General features: G+C 35.9%; 2 protein-coding genes across 3 annotated transcripts in view; both read right to left on the minus strand.

Annotated features, from left to right (window-relative positions):
• Window positions 1-24659, minus strand: part of IPO11 (importin 11) — a 79749-nt gene that overhangs the window by 11573 nt on the left and 43517 nt on the right. Inside the window, exons 25-29 of one of the 2 annotated variants that reach the window (XM_079330136.1) lie at window positions 21151-21230; window positions 20486-20566; window positions 18022-18117; window positions 16647-16760; window positions 15603-15724 (exon numbers count right to left, since the gene is read on the minus strand). In XM_079330136.1, the coding sequence (XP_079186262.1) occupies window positions 15603-15724; window positions 16647-16760; window positions 18022-18117; window positions 20486-20566; window positions 21151-21230 (493 nt within the window). Of the gene's footprint in view, window positions 1-15602; window positions 15725-16646; window positions 16761-18021; window positions 18118-20440; window positions 20567-21150; window positions 21231-24659 lie in introns of both variants that reach the window. The other variant, XM_079330135.1, reaches the window with a different exon arrangement.
• Window positions 1956-7931, minus strand: LRRC70 (leucine rich repeat containing 70). The gene is made up of 2 exons (XM_079330137.1): window positions 6253-7931; window positions 1956-5759 (listed from the first exon to the last, which is right to left on the minus strand). Exon 2 carries the CDS (start codon window positions 5746-5748, stop codon window positions 3832-3834), a length of 1917 nt encoding a protein of 638 aa, XP_079186263.1. The 5' UTR covers window positions 5749-5759; window positions 6253-7931; the 3' UTR covers window positions 1956-3831.

Here is a 24659-nt window from a genome sequence, read left to right on the forward strand (position 1 = left end):
CACATGCTGGTGAAAAATAAAGACACCACAGACTCATGCTTCAAAAAAAGAAACCTCAAAGTTCAACAGCAATATAAAATGCATCAGGCCTTATTTTCATAGATGAGAAGGCAAGCCATGCCACTCAATGCAATACTCTTTCAAAGAGACTAAAATAAGAGCCTGCTTATTTCAAGAAACAGAGAAATAGAGAAGCGGATTCAAAGAAGACCAACACTGTATTCAGATGAATTTTCAAAACAGAACAGTTAATATTTTTCATACTAACATCTTAAACCTGGAGGAAGGCAGTTCCCCCCTTGAATTGCATACAATCCAGACTAGCAATGAAACAAACAAAAGCATCAGGCTGTAACTGGTTTTGTATCTACCCAGTCTTCCTAAATTATTGGGACAAAACCTCTTTTGGTATGCAGCAGAAGTAAAAGGCCCACAGTCAGGATCTAAACCACTCCATAATCCAGTTTCAAAGATATAATGACTACATTTTTATTACAGAAAGGGTATTTTATGATGCTTGTTAATAAAATTCACCTCACCAATAAAGAAAACAAAATTTAGCATTCAGGGCAGCTTCTATATGAATAATCTCAAAACTTCTATTTCAAAGTTTGCATAAGTTTTCAGATAAAAGAATAAAAGCTTTGCAAAGGACAAAACAGGCCTCACATGTTCTGAAAGCGAAAAAGGAGCTTTTTTTTTTTCATTCTGTCCATCATTTCTAATGCACATAGCTATCTGCACAAATTATTATCCTGAAGTTCCATGTGAAAACTCACAATTTTTACTTCAATTATATACCCAACTACTGTAGACAAAACTCTATCATCATGCTAAAACACATCTTGACGTATTTTTAGTGGTGCTTAAATAAAATGGACCTCATATCTACTTTGCATGTCCCTCAGTTGAGAAATAAAGATTTATATGAGAAAAAATACTTTTTCAGAGATTAAATGAAAGATAAAACATCTTTTCTGCATTCACCAGGATGAAGCAATGAACACCAAGAAGAGTTTGATTTCTTATCTTTACTAGTGTACATACTGAGAAAGCTTAATTAATTCTTTATCTCATTAGCCAAGGAAAGAGGTGGAGTGGGACAAATAGAGATGACTCTGCACATACAGTAAGTGACATAAACAATTATTATACACAAACCCCTTAGGAACTGCACAGTTCCAGGGAGCTCCTAAAGCAGTGAAGTAGCAGCTGAGACAATCTTTCCAGGGGAGTCCTACGACTGATCATAAACCAGAAGCACCACTTTGCTTCATGAGGGCAGACTCAACTAAGGGTTCTAATGTATTCCCTAATGATTTTAATACACATATGAACCACACATGCACATGAAACGGTTGGTTTCCTGGTGTGAACATTTAAATACAAAGGACACTGACTGATAAAGAAAGGCATTTCCTTCACAACTGCATAATAAATCTCTCAGTGCCTTGTTAGTCTAATCCTTGTGTTGGCAAGCTGGACATGAGAGGATAGCTTCACTCCAAACGATGGCTTTCAACTGCTCTAACTCTCTGCTGCACAAACAGCTGTGACACCAGTTTCCTTACATGTTCCACCACTACAGATGGTGAGACACATCTGGCAAAGAACTCCCACAGCAGCTTGTCAGTGAAAAACATGCACCTACAGAGAGAACCTCTCATGCCTTTCTATAAAGAGCAGCTGTGGAAATCAGAGCCTAAAATAACAGAGCTGTTCCCTGAGAATTAGATTTACTCAGTTTTTAACCTTTGTGCACTACCAAAACTCCTCTGTAACAAAGGCACAGCAGCATTTGTAGCAAGAAAAAATTAACTAGTTTCTACTGCATTTGAAGTCCATTATTTTTGAAGGTGTCCATGTAAAATCAAAATTCAGAAATAGAGCACATAAAACTGCTGAAATCATTGATTGTGCAGTTGTTACTAAGTGAAAACAGAATCAATATTTATCACAAGGAGTTATGCAGGAGAGACAAAGTGACAAAACTGGGTTAAAGAGGAAGAGACCGCAGTGGATTAGCCTCTGGAAAGAAGTGCATAAATTACAGCCAATGTCTTCCCTTCTTAAAAGCATTTGCCCATTATATTTAACATCTGATCTTACGTTAGAAAATTCTTTTAAAAAATAGTTTCTACTCAAGCAGTACCAAGTGGTTTAAGCTTTTGTCCAAGAAGCTGAATTGTGTGTTCTCTAGAAATATTCGATCTGTGATACAGTAAATTACAATCTAATGGAGTATTATTTCATTACACTAATAACAAACCACAGTGAAGTCACATTCTCACCCACTCAATGCAGTCAAGACTTATATATGTCCTGGTAGCAGATAATAGATTATTCCCTTCTGGAAAAGAACTGCAGATGGGCAAACAGGATGACCAGGACCTGCACAGTCTGGATAAGCACAGGAGTTACACCTGCAGGAAAGAGGAGGGATAGAACAAGAATACTGAGGGCAGCTCTGGCTCAGCTGGAGAATGGCACAGGCTCCAGGCTAGAGCCTGGAACAACAACATCCTTCTACAACACCAGGGAGGAAAGTCTACCTAAGCATTGTTCCTCACTTTTCCTTGAGTCTAACTGCAAACCGTGTAACTTATAAACAGCACAGCTGAAATCTCAGGGGTACAGATCTCAACAAGACAAACAGTATCCACAAGACTAAGTCTCATTGGTTGAAAACATTACAGTATTGGACTATTTGGAATGCAATTTTATGACTTTTAATTCCTGAATAAAGTTTGAATTATTTAAGTAACAAACAGAAAAACAAAAATTGCAGAAATTGAGGTTGAAAATAAATGTACAACATACTAGACATAACATGACAATAACAGAACATCAAAATAGAAATAAAAAGTTAAATACAAACTATATAGGAAAATATCCCTATTTTGAAGATGAAGCCTTCACTAAGAACAAATACCTAGACCTGACACCTCCAAATATAAACCAAATATAAAAATTCTTCCAGCCATTAATTTAGCATTATGTATTTACAGTATTTCAATTTGTTCCTCTTATTTAGCTAAAAAGTCCCTCAAAATATTACTACAGAGATGACATAGATGATGATCTTTTATTGACAATAACTAACCAGCTCTAATACCTTATCAATTTAGCCATTAAATGTTGGTGAATTTCAATACAAATTTAGTTTTTCTTAACTCTAATTTGGGGTATTTCATAAAATGACACAGATACACACTAATAAAAAATCACTTTAATATATTCATTATACAGACTGAACACACAACTTTGGATATTACAATATGCTATAGGTATGAATAGAACTTGTATAGTTCGAAATTTTTCTTACTTGAGAGTTTGAACATGCTACTTGTAAATGTGCACTTTTCTACTGTGCTTCATTTAACAGAGGAAGAGCTTAGAAACTCTATTACAATTAACACACAAAACACTGTTTTCTGATTCCCCATGATTTCTTGGCTTCATGATCCTAATAAGAACTGATGTTTTGTTTGCTTCACAATAGCCATGGAATTGCTATAGGAACTCAGATCATTAAGTAGTGCAAAATAAATTAAAGTGTACTTTATACTGCCTGTATACTTGAGCATAGGTGAACAATTACTACAAGCAGGGACTGAGGCTAATAAACCTATCCATGTTAGACTGAAACGACATATAATGAAATAATTTCAAAACATTCAGTAAGCAAATGGTGATGCAGAACCCAAATGTGCTGTTTTCCACAGTTGTATTAAGCAACTGATTTTAATTGGTGGAGGTATTTCTACAGAATTGAATTCTTGATTTCTTGCCCTTTCATTTCACAGTTAACATCAAATCAAATGAGATAAATTACAATGATGAATGTTCAAACAAGATGACCTGTGCCTGACTTTCTGATGCTGTTCGCTTGAGCAGCCTTATTTGGTCCAGTTCTGAATGTTCCACTGATTTCCGAGTTAGAGACTGCACTGAGTCGGTTATGTTGTATCTGCTAGGCTGATAAAAGCCATAATATTCTATACTCTTTTCCCCTGAGTTTTCCAGCACCTTTAGTTTCTGCCTAAACTGAATAATTTTACACGTTAAGAACAGGATAATAGCACAAGCCAGAATGAAAAAGGCTAGTAAAATGTCAAAAGCTTGATTCAGCTTTTCAACCTGTTGTGTACAAATCAAGGTTGTTTTTAATGATACAGGAGCAGGATCTGTTGTAAACAACTGTTCTTCTTCTACATTTGCATTAGTAGGTGTAGTTTCCGCCGGTATTTGCACTGGCAACGTTGATAACACTGTAGCTGCCTGTGATGGCATTTCAACAGCATATTCCTCATCAGCCAATGGGGTAGAAGACGTAGCTGTAGTTCCTTCCCAGAAAGCAAGATGGTTAGCTCCTGCAGAGCCAAGCTGCTCCCGTGCGTCGTGCCTGCCCGCTCTGTGCCAGGCCATCTGCAGCGTGGCGGCGCCGCGCCGCATCCCGATGGATCCCAGACTCGGGGCAGAGCCCGCGCCGGCAGCGGGGCCAGCGCAGCTCGAGAACTTCACAAAATGCACAGCTCTACCACGCACACTCTGCGGACTCTGACAGTGGATTCTTGCAGAAACAGATGATGATGCCAGCCAATTAAGTAACGCAAGCATTCTGCAGCTGCAGTTCCAAGGATTAGAATGTACCTGAAGATGGGTTAAAGATACTAATGGCTTGAGCACTTCAGGGTGCAACTCTGAGATATTATTAAATGCTAAACTGAGTACTTTAAGTGACTTCCCCATTTTTTCAAAGGTACCATAGCCAATACTGGCTATTTTATTTCTGTCTAGCTGTAGATGCATTAAATTGTTCAATAAAGTAAAAGTGCTGGAATTTATATTTTCTAAATCGTTATAACTTAAGATTAGCTGACTAAGGTTGTTTAATCCAAAAAATCCATTTACAGCAACACATTTTAGCTTGATATTTTTCAAAGACAGATATCTAAGCTTGTTAAGTCCCTTAAATGCAAAAGGCTGAATTGATCCAATGGGATTGTGAGACAAAGAAAGTCTTTCAAGATTTTTGAGCCTTTCAATAGCATTTGATGGCACTAGTGTCAAGTTGTTACCTTCAAGAAACAAATATGCAAGATTTTCAAGATGATGAAATGCTGAATCTGATATCCGTGAAATCTTATTATTCGCTAGGTTTAGTGTCTGGAGACTTATCATGCCCCAGAAAGTCCCACTTCCAAGGACACTGAGACGATTTCTTTGAAGTGTTAAATATCTAACAGAAACAAGATCACTAAATAATCCCCTGGGAAGAAAAGCTATCTGATTATTCTGAAGGTATAAACAACGAAGTTTGGAAAGGCCTTCAAAGATTCCTGGATCCAGGCGTTTAATATTATTGCTATTTAGATGCAAGTAGCTGAGTCTGGGGACTTCCACAAAAGCTTTTGGGTGCACATACAAAACACTTGAGTTATCCATGTAGAGTGCAGCAAGCTTCTGAAGGCCTCTTAGATCATTTGGAGTGACATGTGATATATTATTTCCACTGAGGTAAACAAGAATTGCTGTTTTTGGAAGGTTCCAAGGGATGCTCGAAAGCCCTACATTACGGCAGCTAATTTGTTTCCCTGTGCAGAGCTGACAAGCAGATGGACAGCCAAAAGCCTCCTTCTGGAGCAGCAACAAAAGAAAACAATTAAATATATACAGGAATGCTCCTGGGCAGAGTGAAGAACTTTGCAGAACACACATATCCCTGTCTTTGGCCTTCTTACTCATCTCTGACTTCACTAGTAGAGATAAAAAGAAGTATATAAATATTATTATTAATTCAAATATATTCATCATATATTATTAATAATTATTTGAATCTATATGTACAGTCTTAAAAATACTAGCATTTCTCTCAAGACTGGTATTTTACAAATTACTCTCTCATGCCAGACAAGCAGTTTAAAACTCCAACTTACTAACTGGATTCCACTGCATAAAATATAAGTAAATGGAAAATTAAATAAATATAGTGCTAACACAGCCAGAAAATATTTAATTGGCTGTAGCATAAAAGCATCTAAGATGCCAAAATAACAGCTCATATTAAATAAAAAATACTTTATATTAACTACTTGTTACAGTTAACCATCACTAAGAAATGTTTTAAAAGCATTCAAGTAGAAATGCCAACTGTAAACAAGTTAGCTTTTACCGGCAGCTCACTTACAGTTTGAATTTTACTCTTATAAAGCTGAGTTACATTTAAAATAAATAGAAGCACTTCCTTACCCCAAATCTGAAGTTCATGATTTCCGTTATTTTGCAGTCTGCAGTCCACTGGACTATGTTACAAGCTGACCAGCTACACTCATCTGTGAAACCTTTGTAAAGGCAGTATTGCTGTGTATTACAGCCCTCACATTTTTGCTCCGGGGTTTGCAACAGTTTGCTCAGGAAACCAAGAAAGAAGTGCCTGAAGTCAGGTTGCCATGGATACAGGAAACTCTGGGACAGGAAGGCATTTTATCTGTGCTTCAGAAGTATTGTTGGAAAGGAAATCTCAGTGATTTGTTTCTAGAAAACCAAGAACTATCTTAGACCATAACTGCTGGGTTTTGTTTGGGTTTTTTTTTTTTTTTGGAGGGGTAGAGGTTTGGGTTTTTTTTTCAAATCTACTGATTTATCTAGGAGAGGTAAAAAGAGTTTTATCTTAGTTAGGTATAACTTTTAGAATAAAGCACAACTATTTGTAACAGCACTATTGCATTATCTGTAACTCCCTTATCTTTCAGCCAGAACCTGAAATGCTTCATTAAACTGGCAGCAACACTTACACTGCTCTGTGTCTCCAGAGCCAAGCAGCTCACATGCACACACATCCCAGGGGTCTGGCCGAGGGGAAAAGACACACACACTGGAGGGAAGAGCCCAGTGTCTCCTGCCCTCTGGCAAGGCACAACCTGCCAGCAATCCCAGACAAACCTATGAGATCTTAGGACATGAAACTCGTATGATGTGGCACTAAGCTCTGTGTACTTGTATTTTTGACCTTTGTTAAGTGTCACTTTAGGGCATCCTTTTTAAAGCAAATTTATCCACAGAGGACTATGAGATGGTTTCTGGTTCTGAGAGCCACACCTTCCACACACAGCTTTTATTTCCTGCAGTGTCCCCTGTGCAGAAAAACACTGATAAATATCCCTCTTGCTTAAGGATCAGAGATTACACCCTCAGTTTATCCATCAAAGGGAAGAAATACTTGCAAAGCTCAGTCACATCATCAAAGGAGGAAAGGGGAGATTAAGCCTACAAATAGCAACACAACTAACACCCCATGATTTTACTGCAGCAAGACCTTCTGCTCAGCAAAAGAACAAAGCCCATCAGTAGCCACAGCCAAAAAAGAGGCGCAAGAACATCAAGTCCCTTCAGCTACAGTGATCTCATACAGGAAGCATGAGTTCACATAAGGGATAAAATGTAACACAAATATCTTTGTCGATATTATTCAATGTGAAATGCAGGACACACATTAGAAAGGGAAGCAGTATAGACAGGGACATGCTTTTCAAGCAGCTTTCTTCCAAATTTCTAGTCTAAAATAAGAAAACAGTAAGTGTAATTGGTCCATGGGCAATTTCAGAAAAAGCCTGTATCAGTTACAACCCAGAATTAGGACTGCATTTGTTTATTTTTTTCTGAGATCAACAGATGAATAAGAAAACTAATTCTTCTTCAGATCTGAATATTTATTTTCACACATTTTTTCACAGTATTTAACATAATTGTTGACATAGAGAGAAATAAAATAAAATGTCACATCATTTACTTAAAAGGCAAATACCATATAGTTCACAGGAAGGTTGGTGTAGTATCCTGGATGTGAAGGATGGAACAGTAACGGAAAAAGATTATCAGCAGAGTCAGATGAGGAGAAAATCAGAGACTGGCCAAAAATGGGAAGTGACTTCAAACAGGAAATTACCCTCTACCTAAACTTCAATAGTCTCTTTATATTGAAACCTATATGTGTTAAAAAAAAAAATAAAATCAAAAAATAGCAACAACAAAATAAAATTCTTCCAAGGTGTGCTGTATGGAACAATCCTTTATAGCTACAAGAAGTAAGTCAATTTTAAAAACATTTTAAAAGGCAAATGTTCACAGAGCTCTCTTTTTGCAAAATGTCAAAAGCGACAGGTTTTGAAAAACAAAAGGAATTAATGAAGTTTAAGTACAGTATATCACACAGCATCAAAATTTAGAGGAATCAGTAGAGCAGCGACCAGATAAAAGAAAGCTGATGGTCAGTAAGTGGCTGAATGTCTCTGTGTAAGGTATATTCTAATACCTTAGAATATTCACAAAATTTTTGCTTGAACCCTAGCTCTGCTGTGGTTCTGAGCACACTGACAACTATTCTGATGGTTGAATCTCATGCCCAAAATGGGAGGAAAAAACCCTAATCCAGATCATGGCTCCTTCCATTCTGCACTAGGAAATCTAGAGAAAGTTCTGTTTTACACTTGGTCAATTCTGCACCCAAAGGCTTGCAGATCTCATTGCAATGTAATTTGGAGCTATTACTTCCTTAATACCACACATTGTTAGAGTATCTGAAAGCAGTATTTGTTAAAAACAAGACACAAAATTATGTGCCACATAAGTGGTACCGCTTGGGGAAAACCATAAAAAAGGCTGGGTGGGAAACTGTGTAACTTGCATCACCATTTCTTAAACTGGTTTGTACTTAAACAATAAAATCCATTACTTTTTGAAAACTGTAGGAAAAAAGCACAGGAAATACTAACAAGCTTAGGCAGTTCTCATATTTTATTCAGTACAAATTTTCCTCTGCAGCAAGAGAGCTACTAGGTTTGCACCTGAATAAAGCTTCACATGGTAACATAAAAAATTATTTTTGAACCCACAAGTGAATTTTATCTTAATATACTAATACTGAAGAAGTTTGAAGTAATGCTATTGGCTTTTTAATATTAAAATCTAGTTCAACAATGACTCCTTGTAAATACAAGCATGAAGCCTGAGTAACAGCAATTTGTCAAATTGTGCATAAAATGACAGGTCAAAGTAATTGAAAGAACATACATGCACTGCACCCATGCTATATTAAAGCCAATATAATGAATATTAGATGGCACAAACTAGTCATCCAAATCCCACTTATGCATAGCAGAAAACACGCAGTAAGTTAAAAAACAGGGTCTAAAGTCAATTTTTGAGAAGGGATTTCAGTCTCATAATCTCTACAAAATTATGCTAAAGCCCACAAACTAGGACAACCAATTTTTAGCACTGTAATTGTTATTTTAAGCTTATAAGAGTGAAACAGTTTTTTGCCTTCCCATTGTATTTAGTGACCATCTGCTCTTGCAGGGCTTTCTTCCTTCTAGTTTTATTCTCCACAGGCAAGCTATTGTACAACTTCATTTTTTCTAACACCTACTTCCTTCTGCCCACATCATCTCTAGATATGACCACAAATCAAAGCAATTCAGGAACTAAACTACTGCTTAGGCAGCACAGACATCAACATTTAATAAACATGCAATAGGCCGGTGAAATATTGATACCTTATTAACTTATCACATCCCAAAACACTTTTCTGCTTTTCTCATTATTTAGTTTGCCAAAACATTTCTGATTGTCTCAAATATTGCAGATTCCTTTTAGCATTTAATATTTCTGTTTCAGTAAGAATCCTAACTTACTGCATCATTCACTGAAAATTTCTCTTCCACAGCATGAAAACTACATAATTATTATTCCCATTGAGGACAGGAAAATAAGTTTCCATTCTATAAACCTAATTTGACCTCAAACTACAGTAAAGTAATATGATAGAAAGCCCTTGTGAAACTAAAAGCTCAGTTTGAGAAATTGTTACAATTAGTTTCATCTCTTTACTCACAAATCTAAGTTCTATGGAGCAATTACCAAGTTTGTGAACAAAACAGTGACATAAAAAAGGCTGGCCATGGATGTAATGCACAAATGTGACACACTGACAATAACACTATAGCATTATCCTTTATTTTTCACTGCAATATTTAGCAATTCTGTTCAAATTATAAAAGTGTTATTGTACTCAATATGAATGCAATTCAAACCAAAAGGTCCAAAGAAGTCAAATTAATTTCCCAAATTTAAGCTTCTAGAAATTTAATCAAAACTAAGCTCAATTGCAAAACCACACTCTGCCTCCCAGTTTAGGAGATAGGATGGGCACACATTTGGCATTAGCAACTGATAGCTCCAAATACTTAAAATAAAGAGAAAACTTCAGCACTCCTTAACAACTACTACAGAGAATACCTACACACAAAATACAAAAGCTATTTCTTAAAAATACAAGCTTTCTTCATACTTAAGCTTTTTTTTAATATCAAAACCTGATTATTTTAAATATTCACTTTCTCATTAAATTGTTTAGATATGAAACATTATTTTTCAAGACTATTTATTTGCAGAAGGTCTTGTAGTGATATGAATTGTGATGTTTATCAGTTCTAGTATCTTATCATAATAGTCTGGTACTGTTAAAAAAAGTCACTGAAAAAATCTCAGCTACTCTCTGGCAGTCTCTGACTTCACAGAGTGTAGCACAGAGAGATAAGCAGATGTACCAAAACAGCTCCAACTAACCCAAGTGCAAAAATAGCTGTAAAACTATGTTTTGGGTTTGTTTTTTTTTTTTAATTTTGTTACAATCTTGTGATTTTTGCACATTTTTAGTAATATGCTATACTTCAGTCACAATTTATTCAGTGTCTAATTTACAAACATGTAAACTATACATTGCAAAGGATTTGAAGGAAGCTAGTTAGTCTGTTATCTTTTGCTGTCTTTTATATAATTAAAATCTTAGAATTTACAGTAAATCGTAATTAGAATAGTTTTAGGAAAGACTTCTGAAATATTTTATGTAGACCATGAACAAAAACAAGGCATCAGCAGCATCCAAACCCTTGTGACTGCAGTTTATTTTTTTGCAGCAGTTTAGCTGCAATTAGTGACATAATTCCTTGCTATCACTTGGTACATTTTTCCTTGAAATCAAGGGTAAAGGGTCTTAGGGAAAAGATAATATACTCCTGACCAGTCAACAGTAGCAGCCAAATGTAGGAGAAAAATTGATGGGAGACGGTGAACAAGGAAAGTTTAATGAGTGCATCCTTTTGCCAGTGCCATAATGTGACATGCCATTAAAGAAGCTGGCAATGCTCTGTGTAACCTTCTGAATATGCAGACTTTGATAGTCAGACTAAGACCAAAACCACATTTTTCACTCTTATCATTAAAACTGTGCTGTTACCTGTCAGGCAAGCTAAATAAATCCAAGGCCAAACACTGATGACAACTGCAAAATCATAATTTAAAGAGCTCCTTAAAATGCTAATAGTCTATTAGAGGCGTGGGTGAGCATACCTTTAACTAGAGAGATTAAAAAAAATGGAGGGGAAGATAAAATATCTTTGGAGTATCATCCCTATAAAGAAATGAGGATGTACAAGCAATTATGTAAGAAATTCTGACTTTATAAATGAGGACATAACTATCCTGAGGAGAACATGACATTTTATTAGGCACTTTCTTGCCATTTACTAACACCACATATAGACAACTTTTTAAGAGGAAAATTAAAATTTCCAAGTAAGTAAATTTAAAAAATGACAGAGGCAAAATTCTATAATAACCTAATGAAGATTTATAATTGCATACTGTAAGTACTTACACTCACAAAATGCCAATTATCTAACTGGCAGAACTCATACTGGCTGACATATCAGACTTGATACACAATGAAGAAAAGCAGACATTCATTTACATAATGATTAGAAACCTGGAGAATCTCTTAACCCTTTCCCCACGATACATAAACATATTTTACTCAAAGGGGTATAATGAAAAGTACTCATGTACCAGAAACCAAAATGATGGAAGATAAACTAAAATACTTCATATTTTAAGCTCGGTAGAGTCTCCTCTACTTAAGAGTAGTACCACTCCACAAAGGTAGGTCCACCAAAAATGAGCCTATGCTCAAGGATTACAATTAGTGGCCTGTTTCGGAAATCTTTCAGTGTGGTCTGTGTACTACTAAAATACAAGCAACTGTAGGAAGAAAAAAGATTTCTACTTTGCTAAATAAATCATTAAAAGATCTTCAAGTATCACCAGAGAAGGACATTCCAAAACACTGTAATACTGACATCACACTGCAATAAGCAAGATAATTATTTCAGACAGACAGATAGATAGATATAGATATGAGAAGAGCACATAGTACTGTTTCAGCATCAGGAACAAAGGATGCTAAAGAACTCAAAATGCAGAACCCTACGAAGTGGTGGAGGCCCATACATTTTCTGCAACACATAAAAGGCAGAATGCTGCTGCTGACCATATTCACTAGGCACTATTTCAGGCACCAAAGGCACATCTAATAAAACTCAACTGAGTCTGAAAGAGTACTCTTGCAGCTGCATGCTCACGAACAAGCCATTAAGGTTGTAGACAAGTGCAATTATGACTGAACTATGACAGAGGAAACTCACAACACTTGTGAATTTACTCATCCAGGTTGCTGTCACATGTCATGTCTCACACTTTAGCTCAAATACAGTTTTCCTCCAAAAAACTTCAAGTCCTTGAATATTTTTCAGAAAGTCATTCCTATTAGAGCTACTGTGTGTCTATCCACACTTTCCTCATGTACTGGACATGGAGACACTGTAACTCCACAAGTGTATCCTTACTGCCTGAATGTTACTGCTTCCCATCATTACATACAACGGTTTAAAGACAGAAGTCTTTCACCTACTTTATGAAATAGTAAGATTTTTTAATAAATGAATGAAAATGCATGTGGATGGGTAAGTGATAAATAGGCAGTGAGAATACAAAATATGGAGAATATTGCCAATGCATATATCTGTCAAACATCAAAAAAAAAAAATGCTAGTATTAATTGACTGCATGTGGATAGCAAAACAAACAATTGTAGCACATTTAATTTGGGCAAACTCCTAAGCAATACCAGGAAATTACTGTTCTGTGAAAAGGTGCTGCAACACTAATCAGGAAAGCAGCACTTATTGTTCTTTTTTTTAATATGAATTTCTAACCACTAACACGATGTGCAGCTGTGGGAAGATAAACAGGATGCTAGATTGAAGGACATGCACACAGGAATAAAATGCAGCACTACTACTGATACCAGCAGCATGCTATTACATCTGTCTATGGATGGTACTGCCTAGATGAGAAAATCACAATGTGGGTAACAATTTTTCACTTTACAACCTGCTTTCTAGTCAGTCCAAGAGCCACTGTGAACAACTGTTCTACCTTATCTGCTCTAAAATCCTTCACTCATGACACTGTCAAAGCTGCTGTACTTGAAACAGGAAATTATTTGTGTCAACTGGCTATAAATTAATAATGAAGTTTTACCTTCCCCAAAAATGCAGAAAGTCCAGAGTTCCACATATTTGTAATTTTAAACCTAACCACTAACTAGAGAAAAATTTAAATCTATGAAGTAATACTATACAGTGGTTACATGGAAAATAAAAAAGGTCACTGTTTAATATTTTCCCCAACATTTTATCCATAAAACAGTTTTGAGGGAAGAAGGAAAATATATGTTATCTTCATTTTATATGTTATCCTCATTTTCCCCTACTATTTTCGTATACCCCCCCTCTTTCCTCTCTTTTCAAAAGGAAAAAAAATCTCGAAGTGTTAGACACAGCACAGATGTCTGTTTTACTTACAGCAGAACCTTGAAAATCTGAGCTTGCTACTGAGCAAGCTGAGGGAAGAATCTCACCCTGACCTTGGCCTTCCCAAGACAGCCCATCAGCCATGCACAGAAGACAAAATTCTGTTCTGCCTCTGCAGTTGAGAAATCTTGAACTTACCTTGGATACTGAAAGTAAAATCTAATCAGGAAACCGGTTAGTGAGACATTCCAACAGGAACAATTACTTCAGCTTTTCTTGAAAATACTTTATACTAATCAAAATATTTGTTTTAAATACTGTGTTACATTTAAAACTGTGCAAATGGACTTGCACAAGAAGCCTACAGATATAGGATGCAGCAAGTCTGTGTAGTATAACCCCTGAGATACAGCAAAACCAGAATGACTCATATTGCTGTAGTAAAAGAAAAAAATCAATTGACAGAATCCATTTCACACACTCTATATGAAGGTAAGTTTGGCAGTCTATCAACTGTGTAAGTGAAATTTTCATAGCTTTGACACAAATACGTCCACTAAAGAGAGGCTTTTTATTTGAGAAGCAGCTTTCTTAAGTGATACGAGTAACTGAAAAATAAAGCTGTCATTTGCAGAAGGTTTTATTATGTTAAGGACTGCCAGAAATAATTGGCTTTTACAGCAGGAAATCTGGAGCAGCTGAACATAGTTCAAAATAACATGGCTATCTAAAGAATTTTTTTTTCCTTCCTCTCTTTAACAGAAACTTCACAGGAAGACAGATGTAGTTCAGCACCTTAAATTTTAGCTAACACCTCTTTAAAAAACATTTCAAAGATACTTATGAACAACACAACACTTATATTTACTGGGAAAAAAACCTTTTATAAAGCAGCTGCTTGGTTCGCATTTAGTTAGATGGTTATCCTGACTATCCACTGGACAAAAAAAGGGAAAATTTCTGTGCATATAAATAGCAATGAAGCCTCTGAATAACATCTAAGTGTTCCCTAATTTCTTTTCAGATAGTGACTACAGAGTCTACAGTTTTGACAGACGCTACATACTCATATTCAGATACCTACATATGTACATATTCTACAGATACTAACATAGCTTTTCGTATTTATTTGGGAGCAAAATCTAAATGCCCAACAGACAGTACTCAAGGACTGTTAAGGAAACACAGCAGACTAAGTGTAAACTCATGCAGTGTTGTCTTCCTGAACGTCAAACAGATAAAAATAATCTGAAGCTAACTATGGACTGAACTCTCACCTAAACGTGTTATACATGACTTCTGGTATTAACAACCTAGAAGTCAGTGTATTCAGCATTTTAAAACTTTCATTTTCTATGCATATCCAGCAATGATGACAGGTACTGAAAGGATAATAACAAAATCTGCTTGCTATAAAATCTACAGTGAAAAAAATGTTTCACAGCAACAAAACCATCTTTCACAGCAACTCTTTCTTCCACTTAATGTCACAAAGGAAAAAACCAGGATGAAAGTTCAGATCACCTACAACAGGAAAGAAAACTGAACACTGCTCCCTGGAAGGGACACTGAAATAGTAACATGTCAATCACATATGAGAGAAGCAGCCAGTTCTGAGTTAATATGAGAATAAACAATAAAATCTGCAGTGCTGGCTCCTGACTTATACTTTATGAAATGGAAGAAAGGTTACTGTAATGCTGTGAAGCCAAATCAGTTAATACAATGTAGCATGGAAGTTCCATCTTTTTCAATATTCTTCCAGGGGAGAAAAGCAAGTAAATAAAACTACTCATACTGGAATATTTAGCTGCAGAATTGTGAAATACTTTATAATAATTCCCAGTGCTGTTGAAGCACTGTTATTTAAGGCATTGCACGTTTGCTTACCCATTCAATGATGGCAGAAGAGAAAGTAATGCCAAGGCAGAAAGTTTTCTTCTTTCTGGCTGAGTGATGTTATCCATCCGATCAACCCACATTTCAATCATGTTACCAAGAATTTGGTCCAACTGCATTGGGAAACACAACAGTCCTTTTCAGTTATGAGCACATCAGTGTGTTTAGAAAATAACTTATTTTTTCTAGCAACTGAATACTTTAGTCTTGGAAAGACACCATACAGTTGTATACCCAACACAAGTAACAAGCAATAGGTACTTTTAAAATTTTCTATGACAAAGCTTCCAGGCCCTGAACCCTCCATACCATTAGTTGTAACCTAGATGTTTGAAATGCATTTCATTTATGAAGAGAGAACTAATTCAGGACAGCAAATGATTCAGTTTTCCCCAGTCTCACAGAAACCAAGCACATAGACTTACTCTATTTTATCTACACAGTGACAAATTAAAAAACTAAAACAACAACAAAAAAAAGACTTGTCATTATCTGTTTGAAAACTGTATTATACCCCAGAAAAGCAAATTACTAAAATTTCACTTAAAGATGTATTAGAATACTTGCAGCAAATGATCCTCACTGTAGCAAAAGTAACCTCACCAGTGAAACTGAAGAACACTGAACCTGATACTCTAGAAACTTGGGAGAATGATTAGAACATTCTCCATGTGCAAGACCCACCAAGATGGCCAGGAAAAGAAATTGTCACCCTACAATGGCATGTGAACTAAGGGGCTAATTACACAGCTAATTGTGGGATGCAGCAAGAAGAGAATTTAAGAACTATATAAAAATTTTAATGGGATATTGTAAGTAATTATGGCAACATGTAGAAGTTGTTACAAGGTGTTCAGAGAAAGGAGAAAAGAGGGGGAAGGGCCCCTATTCAAGATTAACTCAGCATAAACAAGCATGGGTAATAGAGGAGAAAGTTTCTTCAGGTCAAAAGAAAGCAAGACTTCCTAATGTAAGACTGCTGAAATACCGGGACACAAAAAAACCAGAAGGACACAAAAGGACAATAAACCTTACCTCCTGACCCAATTCACATGCCATCTGGCTCAAAAGTACTGAAAAAAACCTTGCATTTTGTAGCAGAACTCTACCCATGATCCCCAGATAAGTAGACATCACCACTGGGTACCTCTGAAACAAAAATAAACCAAAACAAAAGGTGCTTGTTTTAAGTAAAAGGAAAATATTTGACACATACAGCAGCAATACCTGGAAAACACTTGTACTCATCCCTTATGCTTTTTACTAAACTTTAAATTATAAATTGCAATTTAAGAGGCTCTAAGAACAGAAGACTGAGTGAGCAATCTTCAGAGTTCTCAGTTCTTAAAATATAAAACTATGGCAATTTCATAGATAATTTCCTCCTAACAGGACAACTTGCAAGGTGACTTTTACTTTACTTTTACTTGCAAGGTTTACTTTTAAAGGAAGCTATAGATTTTTCCATATTAAATTCAGCAAGTAACAACATAACTGTATTTTGTAAAACAGTCTACTTGAAAAACAAAATGCCAACATTTACCTAAAAATTTTAACCCAGATTAATACATTCTGAGTAGGGCATAATGGATTTATCAGTCTTAAATAAGAAGACATTTTAATAACCTACTCTCTATCTTTGTGCTTTAAACAGCAGAAAGTACTTTGCTCTATAGTATTACTTGGCTTAAATTTGGAAATCTTATTCAGCTCAGTAATTGGAGCCACATATTGACATTTGAAAGTCTTCAACTGGAAAAAAAAAAAGCAAAGGTTTTGATCAAAGAAGTCAAAAAGCTTGAAGAATTCTACCCACTGAATCCTGCTAACAAAACTGAAAGGTTCAACACAGTTGAAGTACATTTGATTTTACTCATTTTCATCCAACACAGAATTTTGTTGAATACAAAGAGAAAAGCAATAAGTGAAGACATGTAAGCCAGCAAAATCTTAAAGACTATCTCATACCTTTCAACTCCCCATATTAGATATGCCAATTAAGAAAAGAAGATCAAGTTGATCTTCCCCTGGTTTAGTTTGTTTTTCTCTGCTCCACGTACAATTAAAAAGTGTATCTTAAATGTATCTTCACAAAAACTAAGGATTAAACCAGGCCTAATGTCACAGCTCTTATAAGTGTTGATAGTGAAGGAATGGTGGAACAGCAGAATAAAATTTTTGCTATTTTATTAAAACAAATATTAAAACACTACATGACCAAACAAGTGATACATAGGTTGCTTTTTATTGTGTTACTATGTTTCTTTTAATGACTTTAAAACTAGATGTCAAAAATCTATCACATGCTCTTAAAATAAGAGAAAATACAACTCAGTATGAAAAAACTGGAGATGAAGAAAGGTGCTGTCATTTTCCAAAGGAGAAGTAGAGCAGGTGAAATAACTCTTACCTCCCCATCTATAATCCCCCTGAACACTGATGGCAGAAGGGGCTGAAACATTTGAGGACCCAACACAGGGTTGACTTTTAGGACATTTTCTACAACCTTAAGAACAAAATCAAATTAGACCATTAGTACATTCATAAATCTTAACCAAAGCTTTAAAACCATGTGTACTGGTGTACATGTACAAAGTGCTCATAGTATGCTTATGATTAAATACCAGCAAACCCCAGACTGCTGAAACTACATTCTAGCAAAATATTCCACAAATCTGATCTGCATAAACACACTTGGTGAAAGTTTACAGGACAATGAAACCCACCTAGCCAAGCACTTCACAAGCCTCCCCATGGCCCAGGAAAAGTTGATGATGTGGTTTAAAAAAAAAAGGACCTTGTCATGGTCCCAGTAAAAGCAGCAGATTGAGGTAGTAGGTAGGGCGAAGTACCAGCAGTTTAAGGCATATTTCCAGAGCTTTGTCATGTCACTTTTTTGAGAAACCACTATTTAAGACCTATCAGCTCTCTGCAGATGTGTTCTCAGAGGTCTTATTCTGGGTACCTTGCTCTGGTTCCCAATGTTTAAACTCTTTACCCTTTGCTATTATTTTTCCCCCCACGTGCTGTTCCCGGAAGTAACTTGTTTTCCTGCCTTTTTCAGTTTTTCTTTTGCCCAGACATTTTTGCTCTACCCTTACATCAAAAGAGATGTGAAGAGGCCGTGAGAATAATGGGCTGAGGGCTCCTCACTCCTGCATCCAGGTAAAGACAGTGATGCCAAATGCATGAACAAACTGATATATTTACAAAGCACATAAAGGTATCACAAAGGTTCCTAACACAAACACACTTCATTAATTTCCACCTCAAAGAAATTCCAGCAAGGATCAGCCCTTCTGTGCTCTTGACCAATCTCTCGTAAATATTTTCTTTTCATTTTTGAGCCTTGTTTTTAATACTTTCATTTAATACTCTATTTTTTGAATTGAGAAAAGTGTTAAGGAGTTGACCTTCCTCAATGCCTCTCAATTTTGTAGACCTTTAATATGCAGAGGCACAAAAGAGGTTTATTATATACAAAGGTAAACATAACTCTTCCCCTATTCATCTTTCTGAGTACCGGAAGTTTTGGCCAACTCCTTTGCTCCCACAGTGTTTTTAAACCTTTTATTGTCTGTGTCAGATAATTAGAAAATCAAGTCACATCAAGCCTCAGCAATTTTGCAACAAATTGTCTTATCAGTCCAAATTAGTATTTTTCAACCTTATTAATTTAATTACTGTTTTAATGTCTCTCTACAATCCAGCCAAAGCTGTTTGTAGGAAACTATTTCAGAGAATACCTCCGGGTATTTCTGTTCCCAATGCTTATCTAGATTTTTTCTTTTTTGATTTTGGTTGTTTGTTTTTTTTGTTTAACAAGTCAGCATAATGAACCCTGACAAAACTTTCACTTCTTCTAAAAATATTTACAAGGATGATAGCTCAGTTATCCCTCCAGAATCAAGAGAGCATACTAGGAAAGTGTCCCAAGTATAATAGACAAATCCTGTAGCTAATGCAAGGTCACACTGGGACCCGAGTGAATAAATGGTTCTGTATTAGCAGTATAATTCCATTTTAGAATTCTGATTAAAAGCTGCTGCATAAGATGTTTGCCCAACTGCAGACTTTAAATAATATCATTGATAGACTGGAATTGACATTTCAAATTTCGGAACTAGAGGCGTTAAGCCCTTCACAGCAGTAACTACAAACAGGGAAAAACTGTCAACTTCACCAGTTGTTTTCTGTCCTGGATTCTGGAAGCAGTTGTGTAATCCACCAAAGAGACAGGTGGGAACTAATTTATATCCTCCATCACACTTAAAATTCATTTTATTCAAGTCCAAGTTTTCATAAACAACACAGAGCATCCTGCTAGTGTAACCACTGGAAATGTTAAAACTAGTACACTACAGCTACTACTCAATTATCTTTCAATGTATATTCCAACTTAATTTCCTGAAATTCTTCAAAAGACACATTCACATTAATGTTACTAATATTTCAAAAGCTTATGAGTTCCACAGCACCATTTAAAGACTGTGTGAAAATATAACTTTCTGGTGCTTTGAAAAGACTTTAGTAATTTTATTTAAGCCATTATGGCTTTTAAAATAACAACTTACACCAAAGGCAAACAAAGACTGTTTGAAGTCTGTCTGATACAAATGGAAGTATGGACACAAAGGAATTTTATGGAGATCATATACATACACATCACATTCAGTAAAGACTGGAAAAGTTTGCTCTACACTCACTAGGTCTCCACACAGATGGACAGGCTTCAAAAAAGTACTTAAACCACCACTGATGATTTAACTCCAATGTCATATTCTGATAAATATGTTCTACAGGTTCTAAGTTCTACTTGAAAACATTACTTGTACAGAGCTGAGCCTCTGGATATTATTTTCATTATACTCCACCTTTAAAACTTGAACTTGACCTTCAGTAGTTATGTCCTTCAAAAGCTCACAAAATGACCGACATAAGTCAGCTGCATACATCTGAAATAAAATGAAAAAGAAGGTATTACACAATGAATTTTATATATTTGTATATATCTCAAAACTCAAGTCCTTAGGGTCTACATATTCCTAAAGACCCAGCTTCTCTTCAAAGATTTTTTCTGCTAAAATGCTCATCATTCTAAACTAATTAAAGTCTAATGTAAGCATTTTCTTGTGTTTTTAACATTGCAGGACATTTAAACAATCAATCTCAAAGAATTTTCTAATGAAGAAGGTGTGACAACAAGGCAAAATATCTCTAGTTGAACTCAGATGGAACGCATATTCATAATTTTAATCTGGTAGGATAATAAGAGTAATTATTATTACCCAACATAGGACTTTCTCAGATATCAAACTACTTAATCCACAAAGCACTAATTCTAAATAGTAATATTTCCAAATCTGGGCATCCACCATGCACCATAAAGAGCTAACATGAGAACAGTATGTTTGTATACACCAAAATGAATAAGAGCATAAATGTGTGTGTGTATGGTATGTTTCAAGATGAGAGAAAAAGCAGTTTGCCAGTAAGGAACTGAGGTTGTAATGTGGATATTCATATAATGGTAACATACCTGCAAAAATTCAGATGATGATAAGAAAATATAAGCATTGATGATCTTAAAGCAATTTTTGAGGTTTTCGGAACTCAGCTCTGGAAAAAACAGAAATTACAATCAGAACGTGACCACCAAACTGAAGTACAGCCAAGATGATTTGCTTCTAGAAGTATTTTTCCTCTTGCAGCTTGTAATGCGAGATGCCAACAAGCAGAAAAATTATCTTAGATCCAGTGCCAATCAGGTTCTCTCTCCCTGCAGAGACAATTACAGAAGAGGGATGACAGATCACATGCTCAAATGGAAGCACAGGAAATCCTACAACCTCAAAAGCCAATGCCAAATAAAAACAAGAAACAAAGTCAGGTATGGATGTAACACTGGGCTGAGAAGATATTAAAGACAGAATAAATGAAACATGTATTTTAGAGACTTGCAATTATGGATAAACAGTCTCTCTTACATTGAGCCAGTAAATGCTGTGCAGAAAGAAAGAAAGATTGCAGTTCTGCTCTTCTGACCCAGATGCCATATCAAATGGCATTGAGCTGACACAGACAGAGCTGTAGGGCATAGCTTGAGTATTTCAGCAAAGAGAGCATACCCATCTAAGAGACAGATACACACAGAAGATGATATACAGCAGCAGTCTGAAGAGAGAAAAAAAGATATATCCTCAGGCACTACCTGTAGGACTGCTTAAGCAAAAAAAAAAAATATCACTCTGGAACATGTATAAGCAGAACTAACATCAAAATTTAAAGTTTCAAAGTTTCACATGGATGTGTATACTAGTGTAGAAAGTCTGCATTGTATAAAAACAGGCAAAAGACCAAAAAACCTCAAAAGGATAAATTTTCTTAAAACCAGTTTGGGAGACAAATTATTCTTAAAAGAAATGGACCTCAGCTCCATCACCTTTAAAATATCTAATAAAAACATCACGGAGAAGCAACAGGAAAATACTTTAAATGAATTTTAAATAAAATTCCTTCACCAGATGGAACAAGCATCTGACAAGATTTTATATCATTTTATATCATTTTATCTCATGGCTTAGATAAAAGCAGCGGTAGAAAAGTGTGGCTTACACCTAGTGATATTTATATATAAAAACTTCTACCAAAACCAGTTATCACCATGACCATGGCTGCTTTTCCATTATAGCATCTGTATATTTCTGGGGAGGTTCAGCAGATTTTCTTATTTTCCCCACCCATTAGGTAGAACATTAATGCTCATTCCATTTGATATGGCCATAGGATAGCTTTGCACTCACAAGTATGTTCATATGTCAGTACTTAAGTCATATCTTGTAATCATTTATTATGATTATTGTTGTCTCTTGACTTGAAAACAGAACATCCATCAATCCAACATACTCATCAAAAGATTCCAAGATATCTCATGAGTTTAGCTTTAGCAGCATATTACTAGAGTTACCTATTGCATTCTCTTTATAGGTCTGCATTTGTGGGTTTTTTTCTTTACTGGATACAATCATATTTGAAGTTTTAGACACTGAAGTAGACAAATTCTAAATAAATGGTCATATAAACAGGAAGTACTACTAAGTTTTTCCTAACTTTCCATTCTGTGGTAACTGATAAAAGGTGTAGCAAAAACTGTACTCCAGGCCAAAATGAAAACAGGTATGACAGATGCAATGAAAATTACAGAACTTCCCTCATTCATCTGCAGCTCAATGTTCAGCAAAATTTTCTAGAAAGATCTTATCTTGAACTAACTACATTTAGAAGCAACCAATTCTCTTGCCAGGTTTTCCTGAATCAAACATTTTTCTAAATCGTTAATGCTCTGCTTTGAGTTTTGTTTGGATCAAAGGAGTTAGTCCAGTTCCAGCAACCTTGGTTTTGGCCAGTAACTTGAAAAATACAGCACATGCAAATTAAACTTGATGCTTCTTGGAACAGATATGTCTAGATTTTGACCATATTCCCAGCCTAAAACTATCAGATTCAACTGTCATTTTATGCAGCCTCAGTTCAGAAATGCTTCCATCCTCAGACAATTAATGTATTTCTCCATTCTGCATTATTTAATACAAGAGATGCATTAAAGAGACTGTGCAATCCCTCTACAGGGCAATTACATTTCAACAGAGTTTAAACCATGGCAGCAGTGCTGAACTGATAACCAAGTATGACAATTATGCTGTGAATAATCACTGTACATCAGTCATAGCACTATAATCTTTGAAGGTCGGTCACTTATGCAAGTGAAATCAAGCCTTCACATCAAATGTAACATTTTGCTTCTAAAGGCAAATCTAATTGACTTGTATAACTCCTCTGACATCTACTTCCAACAACTGTACTATCCTGAAATTACAAAAAGATCTTTTCATAAGGACAATTATATCTGGAAGGGAACAACTGCATATTACTTTCAAATTAGTTAACAAAGGAAAATTAAAAACAAACAAACAAAAAAACACCATATAAATATATATATCTTTCCCTGCAAGTCTGTGGGAGTCCAGGGTGTTCCCCTGGCTTCCCTGGATGCCTTTAGACCCCCCCTGGCAGGGGAATCAGGGACCCTGGCATGGTGCCCAGGGGTCCTGGGGGCTGGACTTGGGTCCCTGGAGAAATCTGCCAACATTGCAGGAAGAATTACAAGTCACAAAAATAAGTAGAGTATAAATTAGACTGTTAGAAGATAGAAAAGTGAATTTTTAGAAATGTTTGTACTAAGGGACTCATGATTAAGATGGAGGATTTGGGGCATGGTATGCTTCTTCCTCCTTCTTCTTCATGCCATCTACGTTGAAGTGTCACCTTGGCATCCTTCAATTGGATGGGGACAAAACCAGACATTACAATAAGGTTGTGGTGTATTGGAAAATAATTCTAAATATCAAATACGTAATTTAGAGTATAAAAGATAAGTCCTGCCTCTGCCAGGCAGATTCGGCCATGGATGACAATCTGGACAGACTGCTGTCAGCTAGAGAAAAATTCCTTAGATAAGAAACAATAAACAACCATGGAAAACCCTGAAAAACAGCCTTCAGCATTTTCCTTAGCGCTGGGGCTGGGAAAAACCTGGACTTTAAACCACCTACATGTCCTGCTGTGGAGATCTCAGAATCAGGAGATCCCCTACAGACAGTGACACAAGTTCAAAAATCTCACATATTAATTCCTCTCTCCCTGCCCTCCAGCCCTTCTAGTTCATTCATGTTGACCTCTGACATGACTTTCTGAATGACTTACACAATGATGTAGAAGTCAAATATACCAGAAAAATAGCCACATTACCTGCATATTACAGCAATTCCATTCAATAAAAATAAGTTCAGAAAACAAAGATCAGGTGGTTAATATTCCTTAAATTGTATTTTCAAGAACTAATGTTCTGGACCATCTTGTTGCTAGCTCTCCACCCTACTCCAAAAGACACAAGCACCTTCCTAGAACTTTCCTTCACCTCATCTGTCCTTTTGACTTCTACTTTGATGACTTCAGACTGAATTGAAAACCAAACAATCTTATCTTAGA

This window comes from Erithacus rubecula (assembly GCF_903797595.1).
Source record: "Erithacus rubecula genome assembly, chromosome: Z".
Taxonomy (NCBI): Eukaryota; Metazoa; Chordata; class Aves; order Passeriformes; family Muscicapidae; genus Erithacus; species Erithacus rubecula.

What these genes read in the sequence shown, in the direction of transcription:
- LRRC70 (XM_079330137.1), bottom strand. Translation starts at nt 5,748, where the DNA reads ATGAGTAAGAAGGCCAAAGACAGGGATATGTGTGTTCTGCAAAGTTCT.